The sequence below is a fragment of the Protomyctophum bolini genome (assembly GCF_963924005.1).
Source record: "Protomyctophum bolini genome assembly, chromosome: 3".
Lineage (NCBI taxonomy): Eukaryota > Metazoa > Chordata > Actinopteri > Myctophiformes > Myctophidae > Protomyctophum > Protomyctophum bolini.
Genome location: NC_137864.1, coordinates 34,004,871 through 34,030,441, shown reverse-complemented (window position 1 = coordinate 34,030,441; position 25,571 = coordinate 34,004,871). Strand labels below are relative to the sequence as shown.

General features: G+C 48.6%; 1 protein-coding gene across 1 annotated transcript in view; it reads left to right on the top strand.

Moving 5' to 3' along the window:
- The window catches only part of tll1 (tolloid-like 1), a gene marked incomplete at its 3' end in the record, with an annotated part of 67,919 nt that extends 42,886 nt beyond the window's left edge, over window positions 1-25,033 (top strand). The window contains exons 17-21 of the mRNA XM_080759878.1: window positions 13,007-13,132; window positions 16,980-17,107; window positions 22,426-22,639; window positions 23,292-23,542; window positions 24,899-25,033. Of these exons, the coding sequence (XP_080616004.1) occupies window positions 13,007-13,132; window positions 16,980-17,107; window positions 22,426-22,639; window positions 23,292-23,542; window positions 24,899-25,033 (854 nt within the window). The remainder of the gene's footprint in view (window positions 1-13,006; window positions 13,133-16,979; window positions 17,108-22,425; window positions 22,640-23,291; window positions 23,543-24,898) is intronic.
- Window positions 25,034-25,571: the final 538 nt, after the last annotated feature.

Below are 25,571 nucleotides of genomic sequence, written 5' to 3'. Positions count from 1 at the left end.
TTTGAGTCGTGCCAGGACATAAAGCGCGGCCGGGCGCTCACTAGCACCCGCGGCAACAAGCTGGCGACCTCGGGAAAGGTCGTAGGTAACATTACCTTGAATCTGGCAACCCACCCCTCTCGATTGGCACTAACACGTGACCAGAGGAGAAATGGGTATGGATGGGTCCTGTTTTAGGTCATGTGTGCGCATATTGACAGGCGTTACATCCATTCTCTTCCCTCTGGGAAACAAAGGGGCAACAAGGGTTACCCCTTTCAACCAAAAAAAAAGACAACAAATTTGACCTTCACTTTGCCATTGCAGGGATGAATTTGTTGCGGCTCGCACAGACCGAGAGTCGGACTTCCCTTTGCTTTGTTTTCCTATCCCAACCGCTTAAAGGGAAATGACAAAACAAAAGGGCAACCTCCTTGTGCCATGTTGGCTATAGCTAGCTGACATGACATCAGTCAGAGAGAGTAGAGCTGTCTACTGACGACACAGCTGTAATATAACATACTAATACCTGAATGAAACCAAAAGGATGGAACCTGCTAAATGTGAGGATTCCACCTATCATTCCTCCGCCAAGCGGACGTGCTTTTCTGCCAGTGTAAGCTTGCCTAATTGTTAGCTCAGTGGAGTTACACTTTTCAAGTGCTATTTCAAGTGTTTGGGTTTAGGTTTAGGGTTAGGAGGTAAACGTTAGCGTTGCGTTTGGTTACGGTTAAGCACTTAGTGGTGAGAGTTAAGGTTTAGGGGTCAGGGAAAGGGTATGGTGAGACCAAGCTGTACACGTCGCCCTAGCCTAGCACACACTAACGAGATTCACACTGTGATCATTGTAGACAAATTAGTGGCTTTGTTCGGGTCAAAGACACACACCCGGGCACACGTGCACGCACACGCGCACACACACACAAACACACACACACACACACACACACACACACACACACACACACACAGTAGTGTGTGGGAGGCCAGAGGGACCTCCCTGATGGAGCTGGATGTTGGCCAAACAACATCTATCCCTGCACACTACTGGCATCTACAACTGAAACACACACACACACACACACACACGTCAGGCCAAAGAGAGAACACAGAGAACAGAAACTGAGAGAGATGCTGAAAAGAGAGAGAGAGAGTCAGAGGAGGGATTGGATTTAGTGGTTTCATTAAAAGCAGATCTACTTTGATTCTGGAGGTGAACTGAGGCATCTGTCTAATCTCTCTCTCTCTCACAAACGCGCCCGCCCGCGCGCACACACACACACACACACACACTCATTCTCACACCAGCTCATTCGTGTCAACGGGTTCACCAGAAACACGGATTGCAGATTTAGATCTGAGAAACAAAACAATTCATTCATCTCAGGTGACGACGATAAAAATCATAAAAGTATAGCCGGCCCGCACAGACACATTTTCTGGGCCACTTCCTTCCTGGCCTGGGATTAACATCCTACCAGCCACACCACTGTCCAAACTGACCTGGAATTAACATCCTACCAGCCACACCACTGTCCATGCTGGCCTGGGATTAACATCCTACCAGCCATACCACTGTCCAAACTGACCTGGAATTAACATCCTACCAGCCACACCACTGTCCATGCTGGCCTGAGATTAACATCCTACCAGCCATACCACTGTCCAAACTGACCTGGAATTAACATCCTACCAGCCACACCACTGTCCATGCTGGCCTGGGATTAACATCCTAACATCCTTTCAGTGGCAGACCCAGACGGAAGCAGCCTCCCATCTCTGTGGTTTCCTCCAACCTCCTCCTCCTCCAACCTCAACCTCCTCCTCCTCCACCCATAATATACTGGTCACCTCCACCACCACACCACCTGGCCCGGCTGAGAACAGAACAGACAACAATGTTCAGTTCACTAGGAAAGACCAAACATCAGACATGGGAACCCTTTAAGATGGTTTATTGAGAAGGGTGGAGTATGGTCATTTGCTGTCACAAATGCCAAGCACGAAGTATAAATGCAGGGTATGGTTGTCTATGGGAGCGTAGCATGCGCAGCATGGGACGCGCGGCATAAACGTTCATGGCATTACATACATGGTGGGCCAGCATGGTCGTCTATGAGTGCTCCCATGCGAAGCATGGGACGCGCAGCATAAACGGCCATGTCCTGGAATACATAGTGAAGCAGCATGGTCGTCTATAGATGCGCCGCATGCGCAGCATGGAAGCGCATCATAAACGGCCAAGGCTTAGGATACATTGTGAAGCCTGCGTGGTCGCCTAGAACGGGTCGCATGCGAGGCATGGGACGCGTGGGGTAGACGGCCAGGGCGTGGAATACATTGTGGAGCAGCATGGTCATTTATGGATGCGCCGCATGCGCGGCATGGAATGCGCATCATAAACGGCCATGGCTTAGAATACATTGTGAAGCCTGCGTGGTCGCCTAGAACGGGTCGCATGCGAGGCATGGGACGCGTGGGGTAGACGGCCAGGGCATGAATACATGGTGTGACCAGAGGTTCGAGGGGGGCGGACCCAGATACTTTGGCTTAGGGGTCGAGGCGTAGGCCTGAGTGGTATAGTAGAAACCCCCTCTGGAACCTGCAGTAAGGAGAAAGGGAGGGAGGGTGGGTTACAAGAAACTGGCACAGTGGCATTTTTTGCACTTGAGTTTAAGTACCCACGGTGATGGGCGGCGCAGAAGTGGCCAGGTTAGTTGTAGGTGGGTGAGTGGTTGGCATGGTTGGCAAGGGTGGAGTTTTGGTTGGCAAGGGAGGAGATGGCAGGCAGGTGGGTTGTCTCATGCTTGGCCAAACCTCCCGAAGTTTAGTTGTTCCAACTCCATTTCACTAGGAAAGACCAAACATCAGACATGGGAACCCTTTAAGATGGTTTATTGAGAAGGGTGGAGTATGGTCATTTGCTGTCACAAATGCCAAGCACGAAGTATAAATGCAGGGTATGGTTGTCTATGGGAGCGTAGCATGCGCAGCATGGGACGCGCGGCATAAACGTTCATGGCATTACATACATGGTGGGCCAGCATGGTCGTCTATGAGTGCTCCCATGCGAAGCATGGGACGCGCAGCATAAACGGCCATGTCCTGGAATACATAGTGAAGCAGCATGGTCGTCTATAGATGCGCCGCATGCGCAGCATGGAAGCGCATCATAAACGGCCAAGGCTTAGGATACATTGTGAAGCCTGCGTGGTCGCCTAGAACGGGTCGCATGCGAGGCATGGGACGCGTGGGGTAGACGGCCAGGGCGTGGAATACATTGTGGAGCAGCATGGTCATTTATGGATGCGCCGCATGCGCGGCATGGAATGCGCATCATAAACGGCCATGGCTTAGAATACATTGTGAAGCCTGCGTGGTCGCCTAGAACGGGTCGCATGCGAGGCATGGGACGCGTGGGGTAGACGGCCAGGGCATGAATACATGGTGTGACCAGAGGTTCGAGGGGGGCGGACCCAGATACTTTGGCTTAGGGGTCGAGGCGTAGGCCTGAGTGGTATAGTAGAAACCCCAAAAGTATCTTACCGCTTAGATTACGAGACCATGGATCGCTGGGCGTTGTGCAGGTCCTGGGCGTTGGTGCGGATGTAGCCGTGGTAGGCTAGGGATGACCACCGGCCGAGGATTTGGATGACGTGGTCCGGCACCCCCTTGCTTGATGCGGTGGATGCTGCTCCGATTCTGAAGGAGTGGCCGGAGAAGTGCTCTGGGGAGAATCCCGCTTTGGTGAGGACTGAGCGGAGGTGGGAGTGGAACCAGTTTCTGGTGGCGATTGATCCTCTGTTTGTCACGAAGAGGGGATCTGAAGGCGTTGCGTGCTGTGCGCGTCGGGAAAGAGTGTAGTTAAGTAGGGGCTCATAGGGGCTGAGGAAGGTATTGAGTTTGTAGAGGAAGATGGGAGTGGTTTTGCCGAACTGGTCCGTTTTGCTGTGCTTGATGGTAAAGATGAGGGAGGAAGTGCTGTGGGTGGTTAGGTCGACCAGCCTGGGGTGGAGAGCCGGGTCGAACCTGGAGTTGGAGGAGGTGAACTCTGAGCTTCTCAGGAACCCAAAAAAGGCTAAGAGAAACATGGCCTCGAGCGTGGCGTCGGTGTGGGGGTCTGAGTAGCCGGTGCGGAGGACGTGGATGCAGCTGGTTAGGATTTCGGCTGTGAGGGGTTGGCGTTGGGGGGGAAGTTTTGGCTCGATCCTTTGGAAGCCTTTGAGTAGCAGGGTGATCTGGGGATGTTGGATGGATGGATGGGGGGAACCGGTGACGAGTTTGATGAAGAAGTTGATGCCGCACAAGTAGACTCGGATGGTTGCTGACCTGGTGGCTGAGGAATGGAGGTGGCTGATGTAGGAGGAGAGGGTGATGAGGTCCGATGATGGGAAGTGGACGTGGAAGAGGGTGTGGAAGGACCGGAAGTTCTTCCAGGCTGTCCAGTAGGAGGAGAGGGTGGATGGGGCGATACCTTGCAGGACCATGTGCCGGGATTGTGTGAGGAGGTGGTGGAATGGATGGTTCAGGGGAAGGTCATCTCCGAAAAGGGTGGAACCGGGGTTGGTGTTGGGTCGGCTTCTGGCGCCAACCTCCTGAATTTCTGAAAAGAAAAACGGGAAAGGGAGTCAGCTATTGAATTTTTATGGCCGGGGATGTGTGCTGCGCGGAGGATGAAGTTTTTTGTGACTGTTATCCAGGTGAGTCTGCGGAGGAGGGCCATGATGGGGAGTGATGAGGATCTGCCTTTGTTGATGATGTGCACGGTGGTGAGGTTATCTGAGTGGATCAGGATTGACCTGCTGGCCCACTCTGACCCCCAGAGGGAAGCCGCCACGACGATGGGGTACAGTTCGTACAGTGCGGACGAGTGGACGTCGCTAGCTGACTGGGCCAGCAACGCCTGGGGCCACTCGGCGGCGAACCACCGACCACCGAAGTATCCTCCGTAGCCGATGGAAGGTGCTGCGTCGGTGAATAACTGTAGGTCTTCTGGTGATGTCACAAAGTCTTGGTAAAAGAAAGAAATGCCATTCCAGTGGGTCAGGAGCTGGTGCCACATTTTCAGCTCGGAGAGGCACTCCGGGGAGAAATGGACTTGGTGGTGGAGCGAGGGGACTGAAGATGCCAGTAGGAGGAGGTGGGAGATGAAAGAGCGGCCTTGGGGGATGATGCGGATGGCATAGTTGAAGTGGCCGAGGAGTGAGAGAAGCTGCTGCTTGGTGCACTGCGGGGCGGCGAGGTGTTCGGAGATGAGGAGTAGGATGCGGTTGAGCTTGTCTGGGGGGAGTGAGGCTTGGAAGGTGACGGAGTTGAGAGTGATGCCGAGGAATTCTATGGTGGTGAGGGGGCCTTCAGTTTTCTCTGCTGCGAGGGGGATTCCAAGGCGGTGGAAGACGGACTTGAGGGTGGTGAGGCTTCTTGCTGGTGGTGCTGATGGGGGGTCGACTGTGAGGAAGTCGTCGAGGAGGTGGACCAGGTAGGGGAGTTTGTAATTGTTGGTGAGTATCCAGCAGAGGAGTTCAGAGAGGTTGTCAAAAAGTTTTGGACTGCTCTTGCAACCGAAGGTCAAACGGACGGCAAAGTAGAATGAATTGTCCCAGCGGACGCCAAACAGATGCCAGGAATCTGGGTGAAGTGGCAGAACCTTGAAGGCGGCAGTGATGTCAGCTTTGGACAGCCAGGCGTTGCGGCCGGCGAGACGGATAAGGTTTATGGCGTGTTGGACTGTGGCGTATTGGAGGGCAAATTCGTCGCTGGGGATGAGACTGTTGATGCTGGGGATGTGGGTGCCGTGGGGGGATGAAAGGTCGATGATGAGGCGTTTCTTGCCGGAGTACTTGCGGGTAGCTACCCCGATGGGGCTGATGCGGAATGTGGGGAAGGGGGGGGGAGGGGAAGGGGCCGATCATGAATCCATTCTTGACCTCCTTCTGGAGGAGGGAAAGGACGGTCTCCGGATCGGTGGTGGCGGACAGGAGGTTGTCGCAGGTGTGGTTGGAGGAGGGTAGGGTGATGAGTCCGGGGGAGAAACCGTAGTTGAGGCCGTCTAGGAAGAAGCGGATGAAGGTGGGGTTGGGGTGGTTGGTGAGTTCTTGGGCTAGTTCCGGGATGATGATGGGGGTGCTGAGATGCTTGGACAGTCAACTGTGGGATGGGCGTGATGCTTGCTTGTCGGTGCAGTTGGGGCGGGAGTGGGAGCCGCCGCAGAAAGTGCAGATGTGGAGCATGCGGCATGATGACAGCTCGCAGCCTCCGTCATTGTAATTATTGCAAAGCATTTTGCTGCCGACAAAGACAAGCGGGCGGCCACGCCTGTCTTTCCCTTTGGAGGCGGCGGGGAAAACCTTGCTGGAGGTGGTGACGCTCAGGAGGGGGGGGGGAGTGTAGCTGGATTGATGCGCGGTGTGGGGGCGGGGTACTGGAGCTCGGAAGGTGCATTGGGTGGTGGGATGGGTGGGGCAACTGCAAAGACTGCACGATTCTGAGGTTTTTCCGGCGAATATCCTGCAGTAGAGCTCCAGCTCGAGGGAGCCCCAGTAAGTTGTGTTATTGAATTGTTGTAATCTGGAGGCGGCCCTGGCGGAGAATTGGCGGTGATATTCATAGAAAAGGCTCCCCCCGAAGCGTGTGCAGAGGTCCATGCAGATGTAAAGGTGGTCGTCTAGTTCTTGGCGGCGGGAAGGGAAGGAGGTGCATATGATGTCCCGGAAAATGGAGAAGGCGAGGACAAATTCAGTGGGTGTGAGGACGGAGGAAGTGGATGGGGTGAGGTCGCGGAGTGTGATGGAGACTCCTCCGAGGTCTACTGACCGGTGTTGGGCTGTGCTAGCAGAGGGGCGTATGAGTGATGAGAGGTCAATGTCCATACCTTGAAGGATCTGCGACCGGAGGTGTGATGGGACCATGGGGGCGTTGAGGGCGATGGCTGATGGCGGGATGGGTGCTGGCGTGGCTGTGAAGAGGGAGAAGGCAGGGGGGGGGGGGTTGGGGAACACTGGGTGGGGGGGAAGAGAAGGCACGGTGTTGTGTGGGGCGCTGAGTGCTGCTGGGGGAAAACCTAGGGGAGGTTGAGCTTGGAAATAGTACGGGGAGGGGAGGGAGGTGGGGTGGGGGGGGTAGAGGTGGGGTGCTGCGGCCTGCTGGAAAAGGGGGGGGGGGACAGGTTGGGCATGGGGAAAAGACCCGGGTGGATAATGTGATGGGGAGATGTGTGGAGGCTGGAAAACGCTAGCAGTGTGGGGGGTAGGGAGAGCTGAGGTGGCTGGAGCTCTTTCAGAGGGGGGGTGGGGGGGAAGAGGGTGGACATCTGGGGAAAAAGGCTGCCTCTGGAAGGTCACTGTGGCAGCCTTCCTCTTGCTGCGTCGTGGCAGAGCGGCCTGCTGCGTTACGACGCCACCTTCAGGCTGAACGGGCGTCTGCTGGGCTGCTCCTGGAGGACGACGCTTGACGTCACGTCGGTGCGACGGACCCGCGATGGCTGGCGAGGCTGGTGTTGTTGTTGTGGTGCTGTCGGAGTGTTGTGCGCTGCGGGTGGTCGTGAGGAGGTTGAATAGAATGGGTTTCCTGGCGGTCCTGCTAAACGGGATGCCTCTCGTGGTGAGCGCGCGTTGGAGACCGACGACAGTCCAGTCGGATATTAAGGTTGGTGCGGAATTGGAGCCGCGCGAGGAGGTGACGGCACGGTTCTGCTGTAATGCTGGAGAGGTGAGTGAATCCTCGCGGAACTCCCGGGGTGTCCTGTTGAGGGACGCGGCGAGACGAGGAGGTGCTTGGACGGCTGCTGACCTGGAGCCTTGCTGGTCCGGTGGCGTGTCGGGCACCTCGTTAGCGTCCTGGTGGGTCGGCATGCCGAGGAAGAGGTCCTCGTCCTCCTCGGCGTGGATGTGGAGCAACCTGTTGAGGTCTGGCGTTCCTTGGTCTGACATGCTGAGTGTGTTTTTTTTTGCTGTTTGTGCTAGGCTGGTAGCTAGAGAAAAATGCGCGATTAATCTCTCGGTTGTAACGTAGGGTGTGCGTGTTTACAAGAAACTGGCACAGTGGCATTTTTTGCACTTGAGTTTAAGTACCCACGGTGATGGGCGGCGCAGAAGTGGCCAGGTTAGTTGTAGGTGGGTGAGTGGTTGGCATGGTTGGCAAGGGTGGAGTTTTGGTTGGCAAGGGAGGAGATGGCAGGCAGGTGGGTTGTCTCATGCTTGGCCAAACCTCCCGAAGTTTAGTTGTTCCAACTCCATTTAACTATACAGACTGTAAATAATGAGTGTGTAGGTAGAGAAACAATGAAGAGAATGTGCGTGCATTTGTGTGTGTGCGTGTGACTCTGACCATAAAGTAGCCGAAACCATAAGCTACTGTGTCATATAAACGCACACACAAACACACACACACACACAGACACACACACACACACACACACACACAGAGCATAATATAGTGTGTCTATATGTGTTGTGTGTGTTTAACACATGCACACACAAACATGGGTGAATAGCTACCTCTGTAGTTGTGCAGATTATGTTACGAAACGGTTCAAGTCTAGGGGTTTACTGCCCGTAACATGTATGAAAGAACAACACGGCTCATAAAAGAGTATTTGGTTTAATACTCCAAGCAGAATAAAGAACAAAGTGGCTTAGTGCATGACAAAATGGCGGACAGAATGATAAACAGAATGGCTCTGTGAGCCCAGAATGATAGAATGACTTACATGATGGATGAACAAACGACACAACCTAACACACAGACAAATGGAACTACAACTAAACCTGACACGAAACACAAAAGCAGTCGGCTGGAGGGAAGGCCACACGCTGGAGTGCTCCCACACCATACGCAGCAGTGTTCCCACCCCGAAGTCCAGACAGAGAGTGAGCTTTATAGTCCAGGAAGCAAGGCCTGAGCTGCCACAGGACCAATCCGAGGGCTGATCAGGCTCCAAGCCAGGCCCTCCTCAGGACGGCAACACATTAGGGACAACAATGCTCAGCACCTGCAGGGGACAGAAGCAACAACCAGTACCATATAATAGGCGCTCCTCCTATAACCTAGTACCTGCTAAACAAGCATACTAATAAATATATAGAGTTATGATAGCATCAGCTCTATATATATTAAATAATCATTAATCAAACATAATCAAAACAGCCAACAGCTGTCACACCCTCCACCCTAAGAGAGAAACTACACCCTGTGAAAGTCTTCTCTAGACCAGACCTTCAGTGTAACAAAACCTTGACCCATTACAGAAAAAAAACAAAGACAGAACACATAAACAAATTCACTTTGGTACGTCAGGTTACCACGTAACCCTTCTCATTTTAGAATTAACTTTCATATGCCCAAAATCAAACTGGTTCAGATCGGTATGTAGGGTTATGCCAAATAACCCGTCTCACGTTAGAACTAGTTAAATCACTACACAGACCAATATGGTTCAAGCAAAACCACATGACAGATCAATCACAGTACATTCAGAGCACCACCCTTCACAATCTCAACCTTTTTAGTGCGAAAAAAAAAAAGATATCCAAGGATGAATCTGCTCGATTACATGATCACTAAATTTGATTGGATCCACAATCACTTAACTTGTACGCCTCGACGCTTTCTCGACAATACATACTGAACAAAAGTTCAACCTGTTCAAGCACTAGCAGACACAAAACACAAGCCTTTACTCCAAAAAGTGTAAAGTGTCAAGTGCTATCGAAAAAACCGTGGCAATAAAACACATGCCTGAATTCCACTTTAGTACGTCAGGGTAATGGCTCACCAAACCCCTTCACAATTTAGGAATCCACGAAAAAGTGTAACCACCGGTATGCAAAAACGAAATTGGTTTCTGCTCGCAAAAATCCGACTATTTCTAAAAAAAAACAGCGTCGCGGACGCGCATAGAAAAATGCTACAAATAAAATTTAAAGAAGCCTCTGAAGCTTCTACAACATCATGGCAAAAATAGACGCAAAAACGCGGCCTGTCCATAGCAAAATAGCAGTGACAAGAAACGAGTAGTACCTGAACAGTTTAAAACACCATATATAAAAACCACATTTTGTTGTGTGGTAAATGCCTTGCCAACTAACAAAACGAATACCCAAACTACATTCAACATTTGGTACGTAAGGTTATAAAATAACCTGTCACACTTTCAGAATCAGTTTGAATTACACACTAACAGACCACAATGGTTTAGGTAATTTACCACCAACGACATGACCCCAGAACGAGGTATAAAAACCCACTTTGTTTAAATAACCTCTACGGTTGAATGCACAACCACTAAATGTACCCAAGTCCAACATAGGACAACTTGAACGAAACAAAAGAAACGATACGAGGTTTGACTGCTGCCATGGGTGCCAGCCTCCGGAGTTTGCACACACCACAACACGGCCAAACAAAACATTTCACTACATTTCTTGTCCACCCTCATCTGTATAAGGTTATGGATTACAGAAATACGAACGGTGCCATCACAGCACCACTGCATCATATCAAAATTAGTGCGATACCAGCACAACTGAACGGAGGGCAAAAGCAGCTATATGACTCGATTTCCTGCACCATTTAGTATAACAAGCTCCTCACAGGTTAAGCCAATCTTCCCGTGGCAGCAACACATTCAACATAAACGCTGAAAAACAGAATTTCACTCTCACCTTCTCTGCAGCATATGGGACCGAGGCACTTGAGTGGTGGGCTTAGAGCAGGAGCACCGCGCTCCAGACCGGCATTTCTCTCCCGTGGCTGCATCTTCAGACTGGGGGAGCGGTGGTTATGCCGATAGGAGGCACCCCGTCAGACAGGTGGTGTCACCCAAGTTTCTCCCGCTGTCATAGCAGAGTCACCTTGAGTTCCACCTCCCGGAGACGATGGATGCTCCCAAGCCCCCAGGGTGGTGACTGGGCCCCCCCCAGTCACTCTCGGTAGGCCAGCACGGCTCCGGGGACCCGACCCTCCAGAACCAGATCTGTACTGGCCCGCTTTCCATAGAACGCCACATTTGCCACGTAGGCTAGAACCAACAGCTCTGCCACCACTCTTAACTCTTAGCAGCCCCACTACAGAGATTCTAATTAAGAGATTTGGTAGTCTAACAGTTTTTAGTTTTTCCAATTCACCTAAACTAACCAAACTTAAAGGTGCACAAAATACGAGCCACATACCTACCACAGCAACTCCAGCCGATCACAAACAGGACAGAGAAAAAGAAAAAACACCAGGTTACTTTCTTTTAACAAATACAGGTTCACCAAACGAATATTACTAAAAAAGAGACACCATATAGGAGTATGGGCTCAGTTTTAGCAACAACCAAACAAGAAAGAGAGACCAAATGAACACAGTACAAGCTCAACTTTCTTTTGGAAAACTGACAAACAGCCACTTAACAATATGCACTTAACATAGTACCAACCAAAAGACCAGACATGCCACCAATTATTAACTTTGGGTTCACTCTTGAAAAAAAAATAATCAAGAGACCGGACGAGCAACCAATTATGTTACGAAACGGTTCAAGTCTAGGGGTTTACTGCCCGTAACATGTATGAAAGAACAACACGGCTCATAAAAGAGTATTTGGTTTAATACTCCAAGCAGAATAAAGAACAAAGTGGCTTAGTGCATGACAGAATGATAAACAGAATGGCTCTGTGAGCCCAGAATGATAGAATGACTTACATGATGGATGAACAAACGACACAACCTAACACACAGACAAATGGAACTACAACTAAACCTGACACGAAACACAAAAGCAGTCGGCTGGAGGGAAGGCCACACGCTGGAGTGCTCCCACACCATACGCAGCAGTGTTCCCACCCCGAAGTCCAGACAGAGAGTGAGCTTTATAGTCCAGGAAGCAAGGCCTGAGCTGCCACAGGACCAATCCGAGGGCTGATCAGGCTCCAAGCCAGGCCCTCCTCAGGACGGCAACACATTAGGGACAACAATGCTCAGCACCTGCAGGGGACAGAAGCAACAACCAGTACCATATAATAGGCGCTCCTCCTATAACCTAGTACCTGCTAAACAAGCATACTAATAAATATATAGAGATATGATAGCATCAGCTCTATATATATTAAATAATCATTAATCAAACATAATCAAAACAGCCAACAGCTGTCACAGTCTCCTCCAAATGCCTTTTAACTCAACTCTTATCCATTAACTTAGCCTGTTACTAATCCGCTAAGTAGGGTTGTCATAATCATAATGTGATGAATAATTTATGTGACGAATCGATTCATTTTCACACTTATGATTGTGATTAACACTTGAATCTTTCGATTCAATTAAAATGTGATTACATTTTTTTTGTATTCATCAGGACTACTGATGCACTAATAACTTTGGGGCTGACCCGAAGAGGAAGGACTGGAATATGGATATGGAATGTCAGAACAGGTCAGCTTGAGGTTAGATGTAGAGTTGCTGGCCGGCTCCATATATGCAGATCTAGGTGATGATCCAGTCTTCTCCATGTATGGCTATCCAGGGTTTGATGAAGTCAGTGTTGTGATCTTCATATATGGAGACGGACATATATGGAGTGTGTCACGAGGCATGACAGACTGTCATGGAGCGTGTCACAGGCGTGACGGACTGACTGACTGACTGACTGACTGACTGACTGACTGACTGACTGACTGACAGACAGACAGCTTTTCCGGTTTTCGCCGCTGCCTCAACTAACCCGTTTTTTTCAGTCTGCCATTCTCCCTGAAGTATGGGAACAGTCATACCATTTGCCCTCGTTTACTCTGTCACTCTAATCCTGCTTTGTGAAGGGTAATGGGGCGTAACGTGTATATGGTAAAGATGTTAGTGTGATAGATAAGAGTTCTCATTTAACTCTCTGGGGTGTAAAATGGACCCCTCCATCCAGAGGAGGGTGAAGAGTGACCACTTTCTACCTTCACTTTTGGAACTTTTTTGAACATCACAGCCTGACATTTGGACTATACCCCTCCCTCTCTCTCTTTCCCCCTCTGTCTCTCTCTGTCTCTCTCTCTCTCAGATAAGGATGAATGCAGTAAGGACAACGGGGGCTGCCAGCATGAGTGTATCAACACCGTGGGCTCGTACGTGTGCCAGTGTCGGCACGGCTTCGTGCTGCACGAGAACAAGCACGACTGCAAGGAAGGTGGGTCCCATCACTTGCATGTGTCGCACGTGCACCGGCACAGGCACGCGCCGGGCGCACACAGCCACGGGCTGATGCACACGCACAGGCACGGACCCGTGCACGAAGACGCTGCCCACCACTCACAATATGGTCTGTACTCTGTGAACCAGGGACCGCAGGACAGCAGACTCACGCTCTCTATATAGGGACAGTTGAAGAGAGAGAGAGAGAGAGAGAGAGAGAGAGAGAGAGAGAGAGAGAGAGAGAGAGAGATAGAGAGAGAGAGAGACATAGGTAGACAGAGGGGGGAGAGAGAGAGAGACATAGGTAGACAGAGGGAGAGATAGGGGGAGAGAGACAGGTAGACAGAGGTAGACAGAGGGGGAGAGAGAGAGAGAGAGAGAGAGAGAGAGAGAGAGAGAGAGAGAGAGACACATAGGTAGACAGAGGGAGAGAGAGGGATAAAGACATATGTAGACAGAGAGGGAGAGAGGAATAAGTCTGTGAAAGACTATAAAAATAATCACTTCCTCTGAATTAAAAACATGATGAGATTTCTTAATAATGAAAGATTGTTTCCAGTTGACACGCTATAGGAAGTTGTATAGAGCCACACGTTAGAAAGCTTTGGCACATTTCACTAATATGCAGGCAAGCCGTTACTGAGAATGAACACACATTGCTGGCACACAGACAACTGGCATGAACAGGACAGGAGTGCATGCATGCATGCATGCCCGCGCACATACACATACACATACACATACACATACACATACACATACACATACACATACACACACACACACACACACACACACACACACACACACACACACACACACACACACACACACACACACATACACATGCACATGCACACGCACACGCACTTGCACATGCACACACGTGCACGCACGCACGCACACACACATACACACACATCACAAACATCACACGCACTTACGCAACTGTCAGATTGAGATATTATGCACCACACTTTGAAGTTGAACTTTTGAAACACATGTAATTTACACAAACACACACACACACACACACACACACACATACACACACACACACTACACAGTCCCCCTCCGTTGCCCATAAAGTGACTCCAATTTCAAACATCTGCTGGCTTGAAAGCGGTGCGTGTAGCCCTGTCTTCCTGTGTGTAATGTGTCTATCAGCGCAGGCTGACCCACTAACCTCCCACGGTCCAACACGCTCTCTATTCCCATCATCCAGCCTGCCTCTCTCTCTCTGCATGGGTGTGTGTGGGCATGGATGTGTGTACATGCGTGTGAGAGAATCAGCCATATGGGTTGTGTATTTGGAGAGCATGACATGCGCTGAGGCACACTGTTTTGATGTTATGGTCATATATCAGTGAGAGAGCACTCAAAAGCAGGGGCAGAAATCGTGGCGCTACATCAGAGAGAGAGAGAGAGAGAGAGAGAGAGAGAGAGAGAGAGAGAGAGAGAGAGAGAGAGAGAGAGAAGAGACATTACTTTGTTGAGGAGTTTGGTAAAGATGTCCACTGTTGAATGTACCATTGTAAAACTACTATAAAACACATAATAACATGCATGCGAAAACATGTTTGCTTCTGTTTTCTATAGACAGTCAAGTTGACACTCTGTGAAGATTGCTGTGAAATCTACAGCAATCTCAGTGAGTTGAGGGAGTACACGTTAAAGCACCATTCACACACTATAATGATAACTATAGGCTATCGTTCACCATTGTATTTCTTTTACAGTCTTGTGAACTTCACGTGACTTTATAGAACTATATTTTTTATAGTTATAGTGCTCAGTGTGAATGGCCCTTAAGAGTATGTGATTGTGTGTACATGGGCTCAGATGACAATAGGAATTGTGTGAACTCTGCTCTTTGTACTGGCCATATTGTCTGTAAGATACATTTACCTCACAGAGGAGTTTGTTGATTATGTGTCTGTCCCTTTTGTGATTGTTTTTTCATACGTTTACATGTTTTCAAAAGACCAACAATGTGAAATGTTCAAACTTTCTCAGTATTGTGACTATGGATCGGTCTGTCAAACTGTGAATAAAAACACACACTTGGGAATGTATTTGTGTCCCGCGCATGCCTCCCACCACACGCATGCACTCATGCACATGCGTACACACTCACGCATGCACACACCACAACTTTATCCTAAGACACACAGTTCCTCTGTGGGTTTGTTTTGTTGTCCATATAAATGTGCAGTAAATATGTACATTGCTTCAGAGTGGGCAAGAACGGTTCGTTTTCTAAATACTATTTAGAAATGGGTATTATAAAACTTAGAAATGGCCCTGGGTGTATACACTTCCAGGCGACGAGAGGCTGCGTTGCGGCGCCACTCGAAAGAGAGGCCTCTCTCCTTGACACTCGATGGTCCATGTCATGGGTGTTTTTTTTACCCCAGGGACCCATCCGGTTCCAACGCTCCATCCCACGCCGGGAAAAGAAACGGCAGAAGAATGGGAGAGCAACGACCGCACTCCCCTCGTCCCCCTCTGCTTAGTAGCTCCGGGCGGCGGCAGGGACCCCCGGGGCCCCCCTGGGTCCTCCTGGCACCCCAGGGGCCCCCCTCGGTCCTCCTGGCACCCCCGGGGCCCCCCTCACACCCGGGGCCCCCCTGGCACCTGTGTTTAATTTAACCATTTCTAAATAGTATTTAGAAAACGGACCGTTTTCCGAATTGAATTCATTCATCAAATTCAAATGGCTGAAAAATACACGGACCAAGAATACTATATATCACACACACACACACACACACACACACACACACACACACACGCGCACACACACACACACACACACACACACACACACACACACACACACACACACACACACACACACACACACACACACGCGCACACACACACACACACACACACACACACACACACACACACACACACACACACTTAATTTCAAAGCCTAACTTAATCTGTTATTAACTGCAAAATAATTACTATACAAAAAGTAATTTGGAGGTCTTAACACAATATCAAAAATATAATAACAAATAACATTGTAATGAACTGGTTAGAGAGAGAGAGAGAGAGAGGGTGTGTGTGTGTGTGTGTGTGTGTGTGTGTGTGTGTGTGTGTGTGTGTGTGCGCGCGTGTGCGCGCACCTACAGTCAGCTACAACACTTCTGTTGTAAATGTGTCACAAAAATCATTGTAAGGAGGCTGTTTCTTTTCTCTCTCTCTCTCTCTCTCTCTCTCTCTCTATCTGTCTGTCTATATCTCTCTCTCTTTATCTCTATCACTTCTTTCCTTCATTCCTCTCCTTCCTGTTGCCTTTCCATTTCCTCTTACCTTTTCCTCTGCAGGCGCGACTCTAACTTCCTGTCTTTTCTCTTTGTGTGTGTGTGTGTGTGTGTGTGTGTGTGTGTGTGTGTGTGTGTGTGTGTGTGTGTGTGTGTGTGTGTGTGTGTGTGTGTTGTGTGTGGTGTGTGTGTGTGTGTGTGTGTGTGTGTGTGTGTGTGTGTGTGTGTGTGTGCGTGCGTGCGTGTGTATGTGTGTGTGCGTGCGACCCGTGTGTTATCTTGTGTGTTCATGTATGTATGTATTTGGTTAAAATGGGTGGGGTTTAAAATATGTGTATGTATGTGTATGAATGTATGTGCGTATGTGTGTGTGTGTGTGTGTGTGTGTGTGTGTGTGTGTGTGTGTGTGTGTGTGTGTGTGTGTGTGTGTGTGTGTGTGTGTGTGTGTGTGTGTGTGTGTGTGTGTGTGTGTGTGCGTGCGTTCTTGTGCTTGCATGTGTATATATGTTTGCGTTCATGTGTTTGTGCGTGCACGTGTGTGTATGTGTGTGTGTGTGTGTGTAGCTGAGTGCGAGCATAAGATCCACAGTCCGACTGGGACCGTAAGCAGCCCCAACTGGCCAGACAAGTACCCCAGCCGTAAAGAGTGTACCTGGGACATCACAGCCACACCGGGACACAGAGTCAAGATCGTAAGTATACCACCATCACACACCTCACAATTTGTACACGCAAATAGAACCAAATGGACCTGTTCAAGCCTGTCCCAACTGGAAGGAGCATGTATTGGCCTTTAATTTAAACTAGCCTCGGAGACTGCAGCTTGGGAGAAAACCCCTGTAAATGTGTCTGTCTCTCTCTCTCTCTCTCTCTCTCTCTCTCTCTCTCTCTTTTTCTATCTGTCCTTGATTAGATCATGCCCTGCACCTGTGTCTAATCTCTCTCTCTCTCTCTCTCTCTCTCACACACACACACACACACACACACACACACACACACACACACACACAACTCTTCCTTCAAGCTTGAACCAATAGGGAACGTGTAGATGTAGATCGGCTAGTTGAACTATTTTAAAATTATTTTCAAAAAGATGGCAAATAAGTTTAGGGATAAGGGATAAGGGTGGCGCAAGATGGAGCCCTATGTTCATTTCCAGCGATAGATTGACCCGCCCATCTATGCCCAGAAAAGTATAGATCTCTTTCAGGCCACATTTAAACTACTTTAAACACTTTGTATTTTACGTTTTAGTCCACGTTTAGAGAGGCTGACTTGTGACTGTAAGGATGCTGGGTTGAATCCATGTGCTGGCTGGAGAAATCTGGAGGAGGGAGACTGTTTTATTGTAATAGCTACAGTCAAGGAGCACTTGAGACAAAGGCACTTATAGGCTCCTCTCAGTCTCTTTTGTCTTACTGTTGTTTACTGTCTTTGCAACTTATTGTTTTTTGCTAGGATCAGATTGTATGTTATGCCTCCAGGTCATTCCGCATTCAGACACATTCAACAAACACGCACGCACGCACGCACGCACGCACGCACGCACGCACGCACGCACGCACGCACGCACGCACGCACGCACGCACGCACGCACGCACGCACGCACGCACGCACGCACGCACGCACGCACACACACACACACACACACACACACACACACACACACACACACACACACACACACACACACACACACACACACACACACACACACGTACACAAGCATTCTTGTTCTGTAATCTATCTTTCCTCTTCACTTAAAAAGCCCCAAATGTGTCAAGGGGAGAGTGTGCATGTTTGCACATTAGGGTTAACTGGAAGCGTGTGCTCATGCGTTAGAAAGAGGCCTTCGGCTGTGACCATCTGTAGTGTGTGTGTATGTGTGTGTGTGTGTGTGTGTGTGTGTGTGTGTGTGTGTGTGTGTGTGTGTGTGTGTGTGTGTGTGTGCGTGCGTGCGTGTGTGTGTGTGTGCGAGCATGGGTATGTCTCTGCACGTGTGCTTTACTTGCATGCTTGCGTCCATTCATTATTCAGTCATGGCTCTCTCAAACACGTCTTTGTTATGGACGTTACAGTATGTTTTGATCTTGTTGACGTCATCAGCAGAAAACGTTGGCTCAACTTCCTCTCTCGTTAGTTAATTGTTAGTCATGGTCAGCAGAACGGTCCTGAAGGCAGCGTTGGTGAAGCCGCCCCGTTTGAAACATCCATTCTGCACCAGATTCTGGTGGGTTTTTTCCCACCTCGCAAATGAGGAATTCAGATTTTTTATTATTTCAAGGTTCATGTTTTAGGTCGTTATTAGAGAAAGTAAAAGATTTTTAATGCTTTCTTTAGTTTTAGCGATTTTCATGATCTTTTGACAGGTGGTGGGGGCATTCGAGCAAGTGGCTAAATATGTTACATAGTAAAATAGTCCTATTAGACCCCAGGAAATTACATCTGGCCACAAAAGATCACGGGATTTGAATGTAAAGGAGGAGACAAACTGACGATTGAGCCTATGACACAGTATGAGCCCCCTGTACCTCCGTCTTCACATTCAATACATCCCGTGATCTTTTGTGGCCAGATGTAATTTCCTGTGGTCTAGTATAGGACTATAGTAAATAATAAAAAAAATGAATCATCATAAACATTTGTACAAAAAAGTACATATAGACACTTGCACGAAAATCGCAAAAATTAAAGAAAGCAAAAAGGAAAAAAATAATAATAAAAAAAATATATATTTTACTTTCTCTAAAACATGAACCTTGGTTGAAAAAAAACTAAAGTTGTCCTTTAAATTTGGGATTATAAAATTATGCAAAAACTTCCAATTCAAAACATTTGTGTCTTTGTTCAGTGAGGGAGGTCTTTGTACAAAATGAACATGAGTAAAAACCACAGTGAGAATTGAGTTCAGGAGGAAAACACGCTCTCGCCTCACTCACGCTCTCCAGCCACATGGCAACCATTCCGCATTGTATGTTTGTGTGTGTGTGTGTGTGTGGGGGGGGGGGGGGGGGGTGGGGGTGTGCATGCGTGTGTGCTGTCGTGCGTGTGTGCTGTCGTGCGTGTGTGCTGTCGTGCATGCGTGCGCGTGGCGTGCACGCGTGTGTTTGTGATGAACTCTTATGTTAGAGAACAGACATGACATCATAGACTTGTAAAACAACTTCTCTGTGTTTTTGTCATTGCACGAGTTGTGATGTGTGTGTGACTGTGCGTGCCTGCGTGCATACGTGCGTGTTGTTAGATGTTGGGTGTAACAGTATGCCTCTCTTTTGCACTTTGCAAAACACAGTTCATATCGTACATTACAATACATTGTACATTTCTCTGTCTCGCCATCTATATGTGATGGCGTGTGTGTGTGTGTGTGTGTGTGTGTGTGTGTGTGTGTGTGTGTGTGTGTGTGTGTGTGTGTGTGTGTGTGTGTGTGTGTGTGTGCGTGTGCGTGTGCGTGTGTGTGTGCGTGTGTGTGGGTGGTGGTGGTAGTGGGGGGGGGGGATTCACCGTGGGACATATTTAATAACTGGAATGTGAAGGTCATTCTATTATCACTACCATCTCTCTCCCAAACTCCCTCTCACTTTTTTCTCCTTGGAGTCGTAAACAGATTCAGATACTCTCTCTCTCACTCTCTCTCTCTCTCTCTCACGCACGCACGCCAGTGTGAGTAAATTATATACACACACTAAGTGAGAGAGATGCATTTAACACACACACACACACACACACACACACACACACACACACACACACACACTCTGGTGTCTCTGGGTAAGGCAGTAATGCAGACATCCATGCGAGACAGACATCTGGAAGTCATCTGATTTCCACGATGGAACAAGGCTGTCTCCTGTAGCTGCCTCCTCAACTGGCCCGCAGCCAGTCAGTCAGTCAGTCAGTCAGTCAGTCAGTCAGTCAGTCAGATCGTCAGTCAGTCAGTCAGATAGTCAGTCAGTCAGTCAGTCAGTCAGTCAGTCAGATCGTCAGTCAGTCAGTCAGTCAGTCAGTCAGTCAGTCAGTTAGTCAGTCAGTCAGTCAGTCAGTCAGTCAGTCAGATCGTCAGTCAGTCAGTCAGTCAGTCAGTCAGTCAGTCAGTCAGTCAGTCAGATCGTCAGTCAATCAGTCAGTCAGTCAGATAGTCAGTGAGTCAGTGGGTCGGTCGGTTGGTCGGTCATTTATATGAATATAGCCCCAATATTGAATATCATGTTACACAATTATGAGACATTGTCAACTTTCTCAAACTAAGTTCATAAGTAGTTAATACCAAAGACGCCCTGAGGGCCAGAAGCCTGCACGCATCCGCCTGGGTGACGGCAGACTGCTCGGCGAGCGCTGGCTCTTTGACAGGGGGTTCAGATCAACTGACCCCCCCTGGTTTTTTTGGCCGATAAAGTATAGTTTTAGACCACGATGGAGTGGCAACGTTCGACATGGCAACTTGCGAGCTTTAGCGTGCTCGGTGTTGTCTCTCGTGGCTCAAGTTCGCTATAGAGCCGACTCATCCCCGTTCGAATTGCAACCGGATAGGCCCAGAATTGTAAATGAATACCCCCCCAAGGCAATGCCAACTGATATGGCAGGATTTCTGACACTAAACGCGTGAGACCAAGTTCCCTTTGTAGATCTTTCTTTATTAACGTGCACTCCAGCATACACGGATGCTCCTTCCTGGCTCACAGGCCGGTCTCTCCCAGCAAGCATGACAATTCAATCACAGAGGTACACTTTATATACAGTAGATAGATCCCACCCATAAGGTGGAGCAGAATGGGTCTTGTTTACAGATGGTGGGAGGTGTGAGGTGAAAAAGGGGGGGGGGGGCGCAGGATGAGGACAGGATGAGGACTGTTGCTCTCCCAGACGGGGATGGGGGAATACACAGCCAAAGTGTTAAGTTCTGTTGTTATCACAGTATGGCTCCGGGCTTCAAAGCTCGGTCTGTATAGGCTCATTTAAATGTATTCAAATTACCATGGTACTACATGGAAAATCCTTCTCACAACACAGAGCAATATTTCTCACCACGGAGCAAAGCCGGGCAGTGCTGTCCTGCAATGATTATGTGACACATGACTAGAGGCACAGAAGGAGGTGTTGCCAATTGTGTGGTATATTGGGTAGGAAAAGCCCCCTCACGTATTAGACCGGCCTATACCTGAATGTTATAGAGCGCCGAAGTCCTGACGTCACTGTCAGTAGAGGGCGTCAGTCCCCAGGTTCATGTACTTTTTATTTGCATTGAAATCTCCACAGGGGGATTTTAGATCGCCTCATATAAGAACTGTGTTTGAAAAATAAACCGATCACCCCGGCCTTTTCACTCATATGGATATGAACCATCGAAGGTGGAAATGTACAAATATACCCAAAGAGTAACAAAATAAGCGTTATAAACGAGTCAAACAACCCAGAGTCTACATTTCCGAGTAGGCGGGGTTGCTGCATCTGCCCGTCGCACAACAGAAACTGTATGTTAATTACGTTTAATTTTACATTGCCTTCATATGTATATTTTCAAGGCTTTTGCGGCCACATAATTCCATTTTCTCCAGAAACTGGCTATATCAAATATGAATGGACATCATTAACGACGCACAGCCACTCCCCTGACAGAAAGGCCGGGGTGGTCGGTTTATTTTTCAAACACAGTTCTTATAATGAAGCGACCTAAAATCGCCCTATGGGGATTAATGCAAATAAAAATACATGAACCTGTGTATTGGCGCCCTCTACTAAAAGTGACGTCAGACTTCGGTGCTCTATAGGCCCTCCATCCCTCACTCACTCACTCAATCACTCACTCCATCAATTTCACCTTGGTGAAAATGCAGAGGTTGTAGTCATTGAACCACGGTAACACCACGGTCGTACAATGAAATCTCACTCCAAGGTTTTCTGAAAAGTTACTTGGCAGCCCTGTAATAATGAACCAAAGCTGCTGTACAAATCCCAACAGTGTTTTACTAAGACATCTCTACCTTTGTGCCTCTCTCCCCCAATCCTCCAGACCTTTAATGAATTTGAGATTGAACAGCACCAGGAGTGTGCGTACGACCACTTGGAGGCCTTCGACGGGGACAGTGACACGGCGGCCATCTTGAGTCGTCTGTGCGGCAGTAAGATTCCCGAGCCGCTGGTCTCCACGGGCAACAAGATGTACCTTCGCTTCATCTCCGACGCATCCGTGCAGAGGAAAGGATTTCAGGCCACACACTCCACCGGTATGGATGACAGAAAGGATGGATTGATAGTAGGAGTAGGAACAGTGAGTGAATGAATGATTGAATTAAGATTTAAACTTGCTTTTGAAGAGCTGTGCTAAAGTAAAGTAACATAAGTAAAGGCAAGGCAAGGTATTCTCAGTTTTAAGGTGCATGTTAGTCTCTACTTTGTTCAGAGCACTAGCACCCTCTAATGGTGGACATTTACATTGTGGTCAGGGTCAGTACAATCAAAATTTGATGACACTGGATAACCAGAGGAGCTGGGTGTATCTGCCTTCAAAACAACAAAAACACAAAAATGGTGGTGCATCTTCCTTCAAAATAAAAGTAGGCCTAATAATTGGCAATGCATCCGCTTTCAAAATAGCATAATAGCAACCAAAAAAAGCATAATCGAAGGTGCACCCGCAGAACAAATTTCACATTCGGCCGTTCGGCTACCGTAGAGGCAACCAACATGAAATGGTGCACGGTGCAAATCTATAGTTCTCTGGTCAAAGTCGCTGAGGTGCAGGAGGATCAGATCCAATACCGAGGAGACATCATCAGCCCGAGAAAACGGTTCGAGAACGTCGAGACGGCAGAGAGGCTCTCAACCCTTCTGTTCCCCCCCTCTTGTCTCCTCCCCTCTCGCCTCCTCTCTCGGCAGAGTGCGGAGGTCGGCTGAAGGCGGAGGCGCGCCAGAAGAACCTGTACTCTCACTCCCAGTTTGGGGACAACAACTACCCGGGCCACACGGACTGCGAGTGGCTGGTGACGGCCGAGCAGGGCTACGGCATCGAGCTCATCTTCACCACCTTCGAGGTGGAGGAGGAGGCCGACTGTGGCTACGACTACATCGAACTGTACGACGGCTACGAGCCCAACGCACATCGCCTGGGCCGATTCTGCGGCTCCGGGGTGAGGCTGCAACCGAGGCCATGCACCGGCCACGTGTCATGTGTATACCTCAAGATTTAGATAGATAGATATAAGAGACTATCTACAGCAGTGGCTGATTATTATTATTATTTTTAATTAGTTTAAGTCATGAAAATGTGTAGGCCTACTTTTTGGGGGGAATGTTTTTTGAAAATCTTTTGAATTTTGAATTAATAATAATTCAAAACAAAATGTAGGCCCAAAAAAGTGTTCATTTTAAAGGAGAATTCCGGATTAGCTGGATTTTTACCTTAATTTGATGGTATTATATCCTAGTATGCGGGATACAGGTGAAAAATATCTGAACTTCATCCATCCCGAGCCCACCGTAGCTCTGAGTGTGCACGGTGGGGTTTTGTGGTAAATAGGTTATTTTGATCGCTCGAAAATAAAGTTTTTTGTTTTACTCATAATGTTGCATAACTCGCTGTAGTAGGAGTTATGAAAATCTTCACCTGTACCACTCGTTCTATGATATAATAACATCAGATTACGGTAAGAAAACAGGTAGTCTGGAATTCTCTTTAAATTTAATACCTGTACTTAGCAATATTGAGGTTGTTAAAACACTCACCTATAAAAGTACTAATCATAATACATGTATTTATATAGCACTGAAGAAGAAAATTATAAAATAAAATAAAACTGAAATTAAAATTAAAAAAGGATTTAAAAGAAGATACATAAATATTGAACCTGAGCCAATACTCCATGGATACACACACTGCTGTCCTGTAGGATCAGACCCAGACAGCTTTCACATAACGTGCACAAACACCCGCACACCGTCTACCTCTAAAAGCTTTCGCACCCCCAGAGTTAAGGCGTAGGAACAGGTGCGTCGGCAAGTGCACATCAAAGACAAAAAAGAAAGATACACCCGCACACTGATTATCTGCTCGGTACAAGAGTATATATTTATTGAAGTTTCCTATATACGGACCTTCTTCAAAACGTTGCCTTCAATAAATATAATTATACTCTTGTACCGAGCAGATAATCAGTGTGTGAGCATATCTTAGATGTGTACCTCTAAATGAACAAATGCAAAAGTGAAGCTGTTCCCCCTTTCTCTCTGTGTTTGTTTCATTAAAGTTACACTTCATTAAAGTTCACAAAGCAAGTCCATGGCGCTTTGTGAGCTTGTAAATCGGCTAATTTCGCAAAAAACGCCGTACCGCCGAAGTGTAAATTAGGCTTTACTTGATACCAGGAATACCTCTTTCAGGGACGATAGAGTTTTAGAGTTTTCAACTTGGTGTTAGCAGAGCTGCAAGATGTCTAATAATTTCCCCCCCTCTGTTCCCATTTCCCTCCACCCCAATCGTCTTCCAGCCGCGGGAGGAGATCTACTCCCCGGGTGACGCCGTGCTCATCCGTTTCCACAGCGACGACACCATCAGCAAGAAGGGTTTCCACATCCGGTACACCAGCACCAAGTTCCAGGAGAGCCTCCACGCCAGGAAGTGACCTCATGCACTCGAGCCCCCCCTCCCCCCCCCCCCCCCCCAACCTCCCCCTCCCCCGGTGACTCCTTGGACTTCCATGCAGCGTGGCACGACCATCACCTTGACCTGGCCCGCCGCCGCCGTGGCGATAAGTACATGGAAAGGTCTTAAACTGCTCCCTTCTCCAGAGACGGACAAACGGACGTCTGATCAGGACGTGACTGGACACTGTGGACGTCAGCCAGCCAGGGGACTCACGGACGTAACAGAGAGGATCCGTTGCTCTGCGAACAATGGTCTTTTTCATTGGTGCCAGTGAGTGGCTGTTCCACTCTTTAACAGGAGACAGGGAAAGGAATGTGTGGATGCTTTGGATTACAAACCTCAATCAATTACCTTTTGCTGAGAACAAGTGACCTGCTGCGGCCCGGCGTCAAACATTGCGACAAGCGGCCGTGTGTAAAACGAACTCTAAACAAGAGCTTAGCCAATAAGGGACCAGAATGAGGAGACAGCATTACAAGAGGAACGACATGCAGAGATGAAGCCTACTGAAAACA